We start from the raw sequence: 12520 nt of genomic DNA, 5'->3' as shown, positions 1-12520 counted from the left end.
AATTCATATAGTTGAAACGTCAGTAGGTTAAGAGTTTTAAGCAAATAAACTGGAGATGTGCTTCCTGTGGCCTAGTTGTTGTAGCAGTTTATCAAGTCCTGATGGGCGAGTGGAAGTCAATGGTTGTTATTGTCAATCTCATCTAAAGGCAGGTCCAAGAAGCATGCTGTTTGGGCGGATTGAGATCATAGGGAGAGGGCTATTAGATGGGCGTTTAAGGGACACGTGAATGGGCATTTAGTGCCAATGTGGGGCAAAATCATACCAGCATATGTTGAGTATCGCGCGGTCGATTGTGGACAGGTTGATTTAGCTAAAGTAAAGTGAGTCGCCCGAGTCTCTCTTCATCTCCAATGGGAGCTCGTTGGACTCCAATGACGGCATTCAGGGGGCAAAAAGTTGATAGGGAACTCACGATGAATGCCGCCAGTGGACTATGTATGCACTAGGAAGTCCAGGGAGTGTCGTATTATGTCCAAGATCTCGTCAATAAGGTCAAGGAGATGCCACGTGACGTGTTTAGGAGCTGGCTTAGCCAGCCAGGGGGAGTTCCTGCTAACGAATGTCAAAAGGAGGCATGGAGTATAAATGTTGTAGGAGACATTAGAAGACATCCTGTCCTGATAGTAGTATTTTGGCAGGTTTTAAATCTTAGGTCTTCTTCTTCTTTAACAGCATTGCAACGGGGAGCGTCAAAGCTTCCTTCACAATGCTTCTCCAAAGCAATCGATCTTGAGCTTTTGTTTCGTAGTTACAGGCCTTGGAAGACTTGGAAGGCAGTCTACCAGCAAGGGAACTGGACGAAAATGTAAACTGGAGCATACCTGCATTTAAAAGAAAACTCCAAGAGTGACCCTGCACTGGTACACAGATCTCGAAGAGACCAGGAGGCATAGGCGCTGGAATTTATGGCTCTCGAACCAAGCATTCTGTGCCGATGAGTAGTGTTCCAAACATCTTCCAAGCGAAGGGAAATGCCATATGCCTATGTGCACAGATTAGAGATTAACTTACAGCTAAGTCTAAATCTACGGGCTAGCGACTTTAGTCTCAGTAACTTGAGGTCGTTGACAATCGGTATTGGTGTGTCATCGACTTTGATCTTCCGCGGTAGCTTGACCGCCTTCCTCCAGGTGAAACATAGGGCCGCCATGGATTCAGTAGGGGAAAAGATAACCCTTTACTTTGAACACATACCATCGATATCATTGCAATTATTGTACAGCTTCGGCGTATAAAATCATAAAAACTCCTTCTGATGGTTGGGGAAAATTCGACATCACCCTGCGGCACCCATTACTTTATCCTGCTCTGTTTAGAAATCTGATCTGGAATTGCTACTGACGACTGTCGATTACTTAGGTAATTTCCACACCAACCTCTTCAGTCCCAGCGAGAGAGAGATCAGTCGATGCCAACTCGTAGTGTGGAATGACTAACTGTATCTAAAATCTTGGATAGGTTCAGCACTACTGGCACTGTTCTCACGCATTGTGGGTTTTGGTAAACGTATTTATAATGTTACAGGTACGTGCTGTGGTGGCGCTGTGCACTTTCCGGAAGCTATGCTAATGTATAGATGGGGTCAGATGTTTCACGGCGACCGGAAGTAAAAGGTATTCAAGAGAAGGGAAAGAAGAGATAACTCTCGTTTGGCGGGTTTCGCAGATTTCAGTGGTGGGACTACTCTTCCTGTTTTCCACTATTCAGAGATTTTAAAAGTGGCCATTGGTAGTTTAAATACTCCAGTGCTGTAAGCTACTCTCCTAGGACTCCTAGTTTTCAAAAGCAGCATGTTTATACCATTCGGACCAATTTCTATCGATGCCCTTGTTTACTGATGGCTACCTAGATCTTATCACTGGTCAAACCCAGTGGTGTACTTTTGCTTTGCAGTCTGGCGAGTTTGGTATTGTCGTTCAATCTGGCTAAGAATTTCCGTTCAAACCCAAGTTTTCGTTTTCCCTTCTTAAAAATTCCATAATCACTCACCCTTGCGCTAGATACTGCGACAAATACACCGACATTAAAATCGTATCCTCCAGCGTGTCCGAGTGATCGTGTATATAGTAAACCTTCTTTGTCAAAAAGTCGCTTGGCTGAAACTTTTGCACCGCTTTGAATTCATGTCCCAGTCCAATGGTGCCATGCATCGGTTTCTGTGTCGACTCAATATATAATTCTGGATTAACTATACCAGCGCGCGTCTTCAAGTACTCCAAGATTTTCGAAAAGTCCAATTTAATCGGCACCGAACCACCCTCGTCTACTTGCAGTTTAGAAACGGGCAAAAACCTTAGCAGACCACCCGAGGATACAGAAATTTCTATGTTAAACTTTTGATCTAACAAACGATCGCTACGATCAGCCACCACGTCGAAGTAGAAGGAATCATTAATGCGAAACTCCATTATAACGGCAGTATGTTCATAGAAAATGCGACCATTATCGATATCATTCTGAGTGAAGCCGGAAACCTCCTTCGCATAACCATTATCCAGGTACTCATTCACAATACGGCCCAAGCTCGGTGGTACTGTGACATTGTAGTAAATATCACGTCCCTCGTCGGAACAACGGAAGTATAAGTGATCACGCAGAATTTGTTTTTTAGTAAGTGGAAATACATGCAAATTTGTATTGCGCTCCTCGAGTATTTCTACAGGCCGGATGGCGATATTCAGCAACTGATCGGTGGTATTGAAAAGACCATCCGTGACCATGAATGACATTTCGTTGCGACGCGAAGTTGAGTCGTGTATGAAGTAGATTTCCTCGTTATTGATTTGCGCTTGCGTAAAAGTATCGATCTTCTGCTGTGTATCGTCACGTTTCGCCAGATAGCCGCCATAAATGTAATTCACAATGAAGGTGATATTATCAGCGGGTGTGTCATAGTCTTGAGCCACTAAAAGAGATTTTGACAATGTAAAAATTTCAATATAGGAAAATTAACACAAATTAGAAGCTTACTAAGATCCGTATACTTAATGATGTATTTGCCGCCACTCCACACTTGTAGGCCAGTATTCGTGACCACCATTGGCTGTTCGTCGTTGACCGGTATCACAGTGAATTCCAATTCAAATGGTACGCTCTCCTTGTTTCTAGCTGTTGCTATCAAAGTCATGATATCCGTGGCATTCTCGTTGCCGTTGTGTATGTACTGTATGCTGCCCTGGTCCAATTGCTTTTGGGTGAAACGTTTCACTTTCGAGTTGGCAGCCATAATGTAACCAGAGGTCGGTGCTATTGTGACAATGTATTCCAGAATCTTCCCACGATAGTACTCTGAGAAGGGTTGAATGTCGGAGGAGCTGAGTTGGACCGTTTTGCCTGGTGATAAAAGAGGAAATATTATATTATTTGATGACGCGGACGGTACTTTCAACCTTGCGGCAAAAATGAATTTTTTTTTGTTATCCAAAAAGAAGAGAAGCTTAAGATTCTATGTAGTAATTTCGCATTCTAAGTTTTTGAATTTCTCTTAAATTAAATTTTTTTAAGGACTTCAAAGTTTCAGTAAACTAAATTTTCAAAACAATGGTTTTCCATACTCAATAGTTGGAGAAGCAGATCTGTATGTGTCTGCAGTGACAGCCAAGCTGCGCTCATGGCCTTCGACAGCCCCCCAACCACTTCAAGGGTTGTTGAGTTCAGTACATTCAGGCTGAATTATGTCGGTAGACATAATATCCTGATGCTTAACAATGATCTCGGTACACATTGGTATCCCGAGTAACGAGACCTCTGATCCTTCAGCTAGGATGGGCTCTGAGGCCAACTTCTTTGGTGCCCGTTCTGCCACTCTCTTTTGCAACCATCAAAGCCACGGTTAACAAACGAGTTACTTTCTGTAGACGAAGCCCATCTCAGACAGTGCACTCTACCCAGCAAGTGGAGAGGAGACGACTTTCTATGCGTCTGCCCGGCCTGAAGTTTTTGGCACTGATGTGTTAAGACGCGAGCACCTTGGCTCCTTGACACCACAAGATCTACTCAGATTTCTTGGGAGGTTGAGTATATTTAAAGAAAATTGAAAATGGCACCCGAGTGCAGTACAATGGACTTAATAATGCCTGAGGGTTGTACATGCCAGCAGAAAAATACTCATACTCACTCTATGATATTAATATGAAATTTTTACCCTAAGACAAATAATTGAAAAACCCCAAAAATCCTTGTTTATTGACTTCAAAGCTGCACACGATAGTACGACCCCATCTCGCCGTTGCTATGGATAAATTTGAAATCCCACACAAACTTATTTGACCAGCAAAATTAACACTAGCAAATGTTAGAAACGTCGTGAACATTGGAGATTCGCTGCCATTCGCGGAATTCATATCAAGAAATGGCCTCAGACAAGATGATGGTCGTTCGAGACTGCTGGTTTTTTTTATTAATTGGAGGTTTGAATTTCGACTTCATAGTCTTTTGTGCCCTCTACTCATCACAGTACCCCATCCAGACTCAGTTCTCTTATCAAACTTAAGATAGAGCTGGGTTGGACTAAGCGTATGTGCATTTCTTACGGCTGCAAATGGCCAAAATGTCTCGACCTTCTCCGAGCTTTAGCGCTGCATTCAAGGAGATGAGTCATGAGGATTTGGACGATATCCGGATCATGTGCAGCTGACAATATCACGCAGTAGATTTTATCAAACTCTTTTTGTCTGGTGAAGTCAACTGAACGATCAGATCTTTCGGTACCACTGGAGCTGTACTTTTGCAGTCGATGGCGAAGAGTCTCAATAATATTTTGTCAGCTAATGGTGTGGTCAACGTAATGTTTTCTGCCTCAGTTATAAACAAAACTCCTTTTTTATGATAATTTGCATAGGTGCCAGTTTCAAATGGCTGCGATAGTCAAATAATTGGACAGATCAGTCAGAAAGTTAGGGTCACTTCTTTCGAAAGTTACTTTTTGACAGGGAAAATCTTGAATTTGAGTTTGCAACGCCATCCATTCTAACTTTCGCAGACTTATTGACCCATCCCCTAGGTTCAGAAAAAAGTACAGCACTAACTTTTTTGGGGGCAAAGGTTTTTTTAATAGCTGATTTTGAGCTCTTAGCCGCTCAAAGAAAATTTTCAAACACCGATCTTTCGAGAACCGGAGCCGAGTGATAAAACGGGTGACACTATTGGACTAAAAGTAAGAATTAAGTAAGAATATCTGTCAAAACCAGCAGCTACTGTAGTCCAATGGGTGAGACCTCCAACAGGCAGATATCTATCATACAACCAGACAGTGTTATTGATGTAATGGAAAAGCTACTCGCAAAAATCATCTGCCATTCAGAGGCGACGTAAAACTGTAGGTCTCTCCACTTGTAGAAAACATGAAGATGCGCACTACAAATATGAAACGGAGCTCAACCAAACCTCTAAAAGGGGGATAAGCGCCAATTCTATGTAAATAGAAATACCTGTAAATCCTTCACCCAAATTTTGAACTTGCACAGAGTATTTATTTAATTGAGCTCAGTTCTACCCAAACCACTCACCTTCAACCACGGAAATCACATTCGTGTGCATGTAAAGCTTCTCCGGTATAATGACGATTTTCAACATCAAATTTCGCAGCCATGTAATGCCATTAGTCACATCAAACACAAAATAGTCCATGGATTGATTAACGCCCGCTTGGATATAGAACATTTTCTCAGTATTTATAGCCGACTGGTCGAAGACCTTGCAATTGTATTCATCATCGAAAGACATGGATTGCATCTCCAAGTAACCATGTAGCGGTGAGGAAGTAACAAGGAATGTGATATCACCCGGCGAGATATTGGGATGCACGACCTAAGATGAGGTGACAAAATTAGGGAAGTAAATAAATGAAATTACTAAAAAGGGATCGCGCATACCTCCAGCACGTCGCGTGAAATCAGCACGCTAGTAGACTCCTCGACGTAAAGCGTTTGATTCTTCTTCACCTGCAATGGTTCCCAGTAGGCTGATGGGTATATGCGCATGATCACCTCGCCCTCAGCGGATATGTTTTTGATATGCACGCGATAGCTAGAAATTAATGGAAGAGTACTAAGTTATCTTACTCTGCACTCGGCCTGCGCTCATCTTGTAACTACTAACCGCACTTTGTCCATCGATGCTATCTCCGTATTCCAGTATACCAAACGATCTCGTTCGATATCCAAATGCGTGAAATTAGTCAACGATGTCAGATTCGATGCCTTGCTCTGTCCTGCTGTGGTATCATTGCCCCCGCCACTTCTCGATCGACCCAAATACATGAGAATCCCATAAGCTGGCGGCTTGATTACCTCATAATAGATCTCATCCAATTTCATGTCTAAATTTGTCTCTAACACAAAGTCTTTATTACGCAAAATAACGAATTTTCCCTCTTGCACAATCGAGGCATTCGTCGGCAACATGGAGACGAACGGATCCGACGCGTGTATTTCCAATAAACCATTAACTTCATGCTGACGATCGGTTACTATGAATGACGCAGTGCCCACATCTGGTCCATTATGTTGAAAAGCTATGCGCCTATTGGTGATGTCATCCTGACTGAAACTATCAATAAAATTGGCCGACTTGAAGAATGCGCCATTCGTGCTCGAAACATGTATGAAGAGTATATCCGAACGATTTGTATTCACATCCACATCCAGGTATTGCAGCACATCCGGATTGAGCGTACGGTAACCGCCACGCACCACATGGAAAACACGTTCCGCTGTGCGATACGGCGCATTATCGTTGATCAACTTGATGCGCACATCAATATCGGCTACAAATTGCAAATCAGTGCCATCAGTGGAGAGTATGAGCAGATCAAAGGAGTCCTCTGTGGACTCAGTATCATCGTGGCAGTAGTATACATCGTTCAAAAACAATTGCTCCAATGTGAATTCCGTAATTGGTATGACTTTAGCCGCCTGCTCATCGTAGCGGCACAGAGTACCATACTTGGGTGCTTCCGTCACCGTGAACTGTAAACTCTCATAGAGATTAAAACGTATCTCAAAATGGTTTTTCGTGATAAGCGCACGTTCGCCTTCCTGCACATGCAAGGTGTCACGTTTCTGATACGTGAGTTTATCTGTGTTCGACTCGAGTGGCGTGAAGAGGATTTTCAGACGGCCCATCACATCATCGCACTCTGCCACAGATACGACAAACTCCAGATAATCAATAAACCTGGAATAGCTGGTGAGATGAGTTTTGTAGCGTATACGATTTTTATCGATATCCAGCTGGGTGAAGGAGTCCATTTCCTGAGGGAGATCAAGCGGTGATGTGACCTAACTGTGAGTGACTACTTTTGAAAATATTTCCAAACTTACCTTCGCAAATTTACGCGAGCCCTCGACGTATATGGCACCATATTTTGTGGGTTTGAGGATTTTGTAAATTATATTTCTCGGAAAGGTATCTATTGGCACTGTCTCATAGGTCAATACGTCACTGGTTAACAAAAATTCGCGCGTACCGTTAACTGCAATGGCGGAGGGTTTGGCGGCATTGATGCGTAGGCGCGTAAAAGTGATACGAAAGTCAAAAGTTTGTGTAGTTACGAAGCCATAGGATGCAATGAACTGAAAGTGAGAAACAGAAAGTTGGAATAGGCAAAGAAAGAGAAGCATTCATAACTCCTAAAACATTAATATTCATTGTTTGGTTTTCGGGAGGTTTTCGCATAGACATTGAAGCCGACTCTAAATGGCGGTAGATAACAAAAGTAAAGGGTAAATGAAGTGAAGGCTATTTACCACCTTCTTAAATAAGGGATTGAAAGCGGTTGTCGAGCCTTAGAAATTAAGTTGAGCTTCTGGGCAATAAAAATCTTCATAAACTTTCCCATCACGAATGCAGCAGATTTGTTAACGGTAGAATGTAGCGGTTGTGTAATATGGAAGGTAGCCAGGCTCATTGCCCAATGAAATGCCACGAGGAGAATTCGTCCTTCTTTCTCGTCCTCGTCCTCTGGACAGCTTCTACAGAAGTCATGTGTCTGCACGTCCATTCTCTAGAAGTGCCCTCTTATTAGGCAGTGTCCCATTATAAGAGAAATCAGTATGCTCAGACTATGCTTATTTTAGGTTAGCAGAGATTCTGTGCGTTTAGCATTGAGCTTTGGCCATAACTGCCGGGCGGTTCTGCAGGGGGGTTAGCCACGTCAACTTTCGTTCGCTGCTCTTATAATTTTCCTATACCTATGTTATAGTCTGCGTACCTATCAGTCAACTAGCTTCCAAGTCTCGCTAGTTTATGGGTATAGCCCCCCTCGATGTCACAATGGCCAGTACCCGTGCTACTTTTTGGTTAAGTGACTCATCCATCTCGTTAAGAAAAATGTGGCCTCTCATGTCCATCTTAGAGGCTTTCGAATACTTTGTGAGGGATTTTATTGTCGCCTGTCTATCAGTGAAAAGTAGATATCATCTTCAGGTATCGCATCACACTGTACCAGTACCACCTGAAAAATACTGCAGTACTGGGGGAGCTGAAAGGTGAAGAAGATCCCCAGATGTTCAGAATATACATCTCCTTCCACGAATGCGGTAATCAAAGACCAGCCGCATCCCATCGTAGCCATCAGTTCAGCCTGAGATGAGATGTGGCAGGTCTTTGATTACTAAATTCGTGGACGGAAAAATACTGCATTATTTGGGGATCTGATAGCTTATGTTCGCAATATACAACTCTGTCAACGAATGCAGTAATCTGCGTCCGAACGCACCCCATCGCTGGTGAAAAAATCCAAATTAGTTTGTGAGATGCTCTTGACTCCAGCATAACTAGCATGTTAAGCACCTACTTCTCCTGAAAAGACCCCGATATACAGTGGCTCACAGCTTATTTCAACCAGCACCCTGAAAAAAGTTTGTCTTCCTATAAAATCTAAACTAAAAGCGATATCAAAAAAATTTAAATGCAAGTAGTTAATATAATGTTTCAAAATAAAAAATATGAATTCATTTATTTTTTTAAATGTATTTATTACGTTTTTAGAACTTAAAAACTAAAAAATCAACCAAAAAGAATGCCACAGCTTATTTCAACCACATACTTTGGCAGCTGAGCAATGATACGTTATTTTACTTTGCAACGGTAGTTTGTTTTTCTACGCTTTAGTCGCTCTATTCTTAGAATTTTAGAATATATTTCTAATGAATTTTGAGAGTAGATCTTGCACAAAAATTCATTACGCAAAATGGGACCACGCACAACCATCGAGCAGCGAGAGCTTGTCCTCAGCCACTATAAATCTGGTCATTCCCGCAGGAAAATTGGGGAGATGGTTGGACTTAGTGATTCCACAGTCCAAAGCATCATTTACCGATTTGTTCGCGAAAATAGAACCCATGACAAGGGTAGAAGTGCTCCCAACAAAATTTTTAATTCATCAGACGAGCGCTATATTGTTCGCAAAATCAAGGCAAACCCAAGATTATCGGCTCCAAAAGTGGCCAATGAAGTTGAGGAAGAGCTGGGCAAGTCATGCCACCCAGAAACGATTCGCCGGGTGCTTCGGGAGCATGACTTCAATGGCAGAGTAGCGCGCAAGAAACCATTTATAAGTGACAAAAATAGGAAGTGTCGCCTGAAGTTTGCCCAGGACAATTTGCACAAGGACAATGCCTATTGGAATACAGTGTTATTCTGTGATGAGTCGAAATTTAATATTTTCGGATCAGATGGAGCTTCTTATGTGTGGCGTAAGCCCAATACTGAACTGCAAGCTAAAAATTTAAAGGCCACAGTAAAGCATGGCGGTGGCAGCGTTATGGTATGGGCCTGTATGTCGGCAGCCGGCGTCGGAAACCTCCAATTTATTGAAACGACTATGGATAAAACTGCTTATCTCGAGATATTGAAGGCCAATTTGCTTCAAAGCGCAGAAAAACTTGGTATTGCGGACGTCTTTAGGTTCTACCAAGATAATGACCCGAAGCATAAGGCGGGCATTGTGCAGACGTGGCTCATCTGGAACTGTCCTCATGTTGTCCATCCACCAGCCCAGTCACCAGACATGAATGTTATTGAAAATTTGTGGGCCATTTTGGATACAAACATCCGAAAAAGGAAAATTTCGAATAAATCGGACCTTAAAACGGCATTAACCGAGGAATGGGAGAAGATAACGCCACAAGTGACCCAAAAGTTGGTCGAATCGATGCCAAAAAGGCTCAAAATGGTAGTTGACCAAAAAGGTGGTCACACCAAATATTAATATTTAAAAATTTTTTCATATATTAGTTTAAATAGTGTAATTTTCTAGCTGGTTGAAATAAGCTGTGACCTTCTTTTTGGTTGATTTTTTAGTTTTTAAGTTCTGAAAATGTTATAAATACATTTAAAAAATAAATGAATTCATATTTTTTATTTTGAAACATTACATTAACTACTTGCATTTAAATTTTTTCTATATCGCTTTTAGTTTAGATTTTATAGGAAGACAAACTTTTTTCAGGGTGCTGGTTGAAATAAGCTGTGAGCCACTGTAGGTCAAATATATGCAAAAACTGCACAATCTTCCAATCTTGCTAATAAAATGTTCACTTGTCAACTCAAACTTCCACTCCTTCTCAACTAGTATATCTCTGCTTTCGGCCGACCCTCGTAATAGCAATAGCTTCCTGATTCTTACGTTAGATGACCTCGATGAAAATATTCCTCAAACACCGACCTAAGCAGAAAGGCTGCTACAACAACAACAACAACCTCTGCCAAAGGAGCCCAGCTCTTATACACACAAGAAAACTTATTTTAAATGAAACTACTCTCTCTCAGAAATCATTAACTACTCACCTTAAACTCATCCTGCCACGGAAACTCGCTGCCATGCACATATCGTATGTGTCCGAGCAGCATCTGACTATCGCTGAACCAATCCACGTTCACCCAAGACGAATCGATCTGTCGCAGTCGCTGTATAGCGCCATATTGAGGAGGCTTGACAATATCATAGCGAATATCGATATTCTCATCTGCTGTATTGGTGCCCACGGAGAGATTCGCCGGGCTTATAGGCAAGGCTGACTTGTGTATCATAATCAAGCCGGTATTGTTGACCAAACGCAGTTCCAGTGGGTGCACTGATACCGGCAGATAAACAGTATCACTCGTCTCAATGCCATCGGAGACGTGTAGCAATATCTGATAACTGAATGCCTCGGTAGTTGTTGAATTGTAAAGAAAACTAACTTTTGCCGCATTGACATCCGCTTGGGAGAAAGTCATAGTGGATATGCCATTGACGAGGAAGCGGCCGAAGGCCTCGGTCGGATTTGTTGAAGGTAGTATTGTGTAAATTAAAGCCGTCGCTGCACTATCGGGATCGTCAATATTGAATAAGTCCATATCCAGCACGCGCTCAATGCCTTCAATGACACGCAAAATCTTGTTGATGGGGATTTGCAGTTGTGGTGGATCATTGATGGGCGTTACATTGGCATGCAAGAGGAAACGATGTTTGCCTAGAATATTCTCCGGCACTTTGTGCATATCGCCATACACTTGCATGTCCAGCGTGGCATGATCGTTGAAGTTCTCCATGCCGTTGTGCACATATTTGACTTTGTCCGTGGATAGATCGACCAAACTGAAAGTGCGACTCTGCACAAAATTATTCTTCTCGACGGAAAATTGTAGCAACTGGCCATATTTAGGCTGTTGTACAACGTGGAATACGATGGACGAGTCGGATAGGCTAGAAAATTTGCGCATATCGATTAGTACGTCGATAAAATGGGTTGACAAGAAAACGGTGCCGCCCTCGAGTAACTGCATGGGTGAGACGTAGAGCAATTCCAGCTCCGGACTCGTTTCGGTGAAGATCTGTGGGAGTAACAAGACGAGCTGTTAGAAAAATTTTTCTAATTACTTGCTGCTACTTTGCTTACCTTGAAGGGCCCCTGATAATCGGCTTTAATGCAGTACGACTGATCGCAATAGCAGATGAACTCATCTATGCCGTACTGATTGCAGATGCCGCTCTTCAAACATGGTCTGTGCTCCACGCACGGATACTTCCAAACGCAATTAACCGCCAAATGATGTGAGACCTTCATTTGTGGAAAGCCCAACTCTAAATTGTTGACTTGCAGACCGCGCATACAACCCTTGAAGCTTAGATCATTCACCAGCAGACCTTTATTTAGCAAGCGCCTGCGCATATCCTCCTGCACGCCACCAAAGAAGATACTCTTCTCCAAATTGATGGACGTTTTGGTGTCGTTGGCATGTGTACCGCTGTACACAACATCATCGAGTATCAGCTCAGCCACAGCTGCATTGTAGCGCAGCAAAATGCGATGCCATTTGCCATCTGAGACACTCTGGTTGGGCGAAAGTTGTACGAGACTGCCAGCCTTGTTGAAGGTTAACTTCACAGCTTCTTCTTCAATCTCCAAAAGTACAAAATCATAGCCACCGTTGAAGAATAGCACACCAGCCTCCTCCATGGTGCGAAATTGCATTGCAAGCCTGGAAAGGGAGGCGTAGTTTAGTTACTGCTACTTATAGGAGCTTCTTA

The 12520-nt window shown here is 42.6% G+C and overlaps 1 protein-coding gene across 1 annotated transcript in view; it reads right to left on the bottom strand.

Moving 5' to 3' along the window:
- Window positions 1-12520, bottom strand: part of LOC129247894 (chondroitin sulfate proteoglycan 4) — a 48138-nt gene that overhangs the window by 2773 nt on the left and 32845 nt on the right. Inside the window, exons 5-12 of the mRNA XM_054887256.1 lie at window positions 11889-12471; window positions 10795-11823; window positions 7326-7577; window positions 6103-7256; window positions 5877-6030; window positions 5511-5811; window positions 2974-3336; window positions 1993-2908 (exon numbers count right to left, since the gene is read on the bottom strand). Of these exons, the coding sequence (XP_054743231.1) occupies window positions 1993-2908; window positions 2974-3336; window positions 5511-5811; window positions 5877-6030; window positions 6103-7256; window positions 7326-7577; window positions 10795-11823; window positions 11889-12471 (4752 nt within the window). The remainder of the gene's footprint in view (window positions 1-1992; window positions 2909-2973; window positions 3337-5510; window positions 5812-5876; window positions 6031-6102; window positions 7257-7325; window positions 7578-10794; window positions 11824-11888; window positions 12472-12520) is intronic.

The sequence above is a fragment of the Anastrepha obliqua genome, chromosome 5, assembly GCF_027943255.1.
Source record: "Anastrepha obliqua isolate idAnaObli1 chromosome 5, idAnaObli1_1.0, whole genome shotgun sequence".
NCBI lineage: Eukaryota > Metazoa > Arthropoda > Insecta > Diptera > Tephritidae > Anastrepha > Anastrepha obliqua.
The sequence above is the reverse complement of the archived record's forward strand: the minus strand, read 5'-3'. Positions and strand labels throughout refer to the sequence as shown.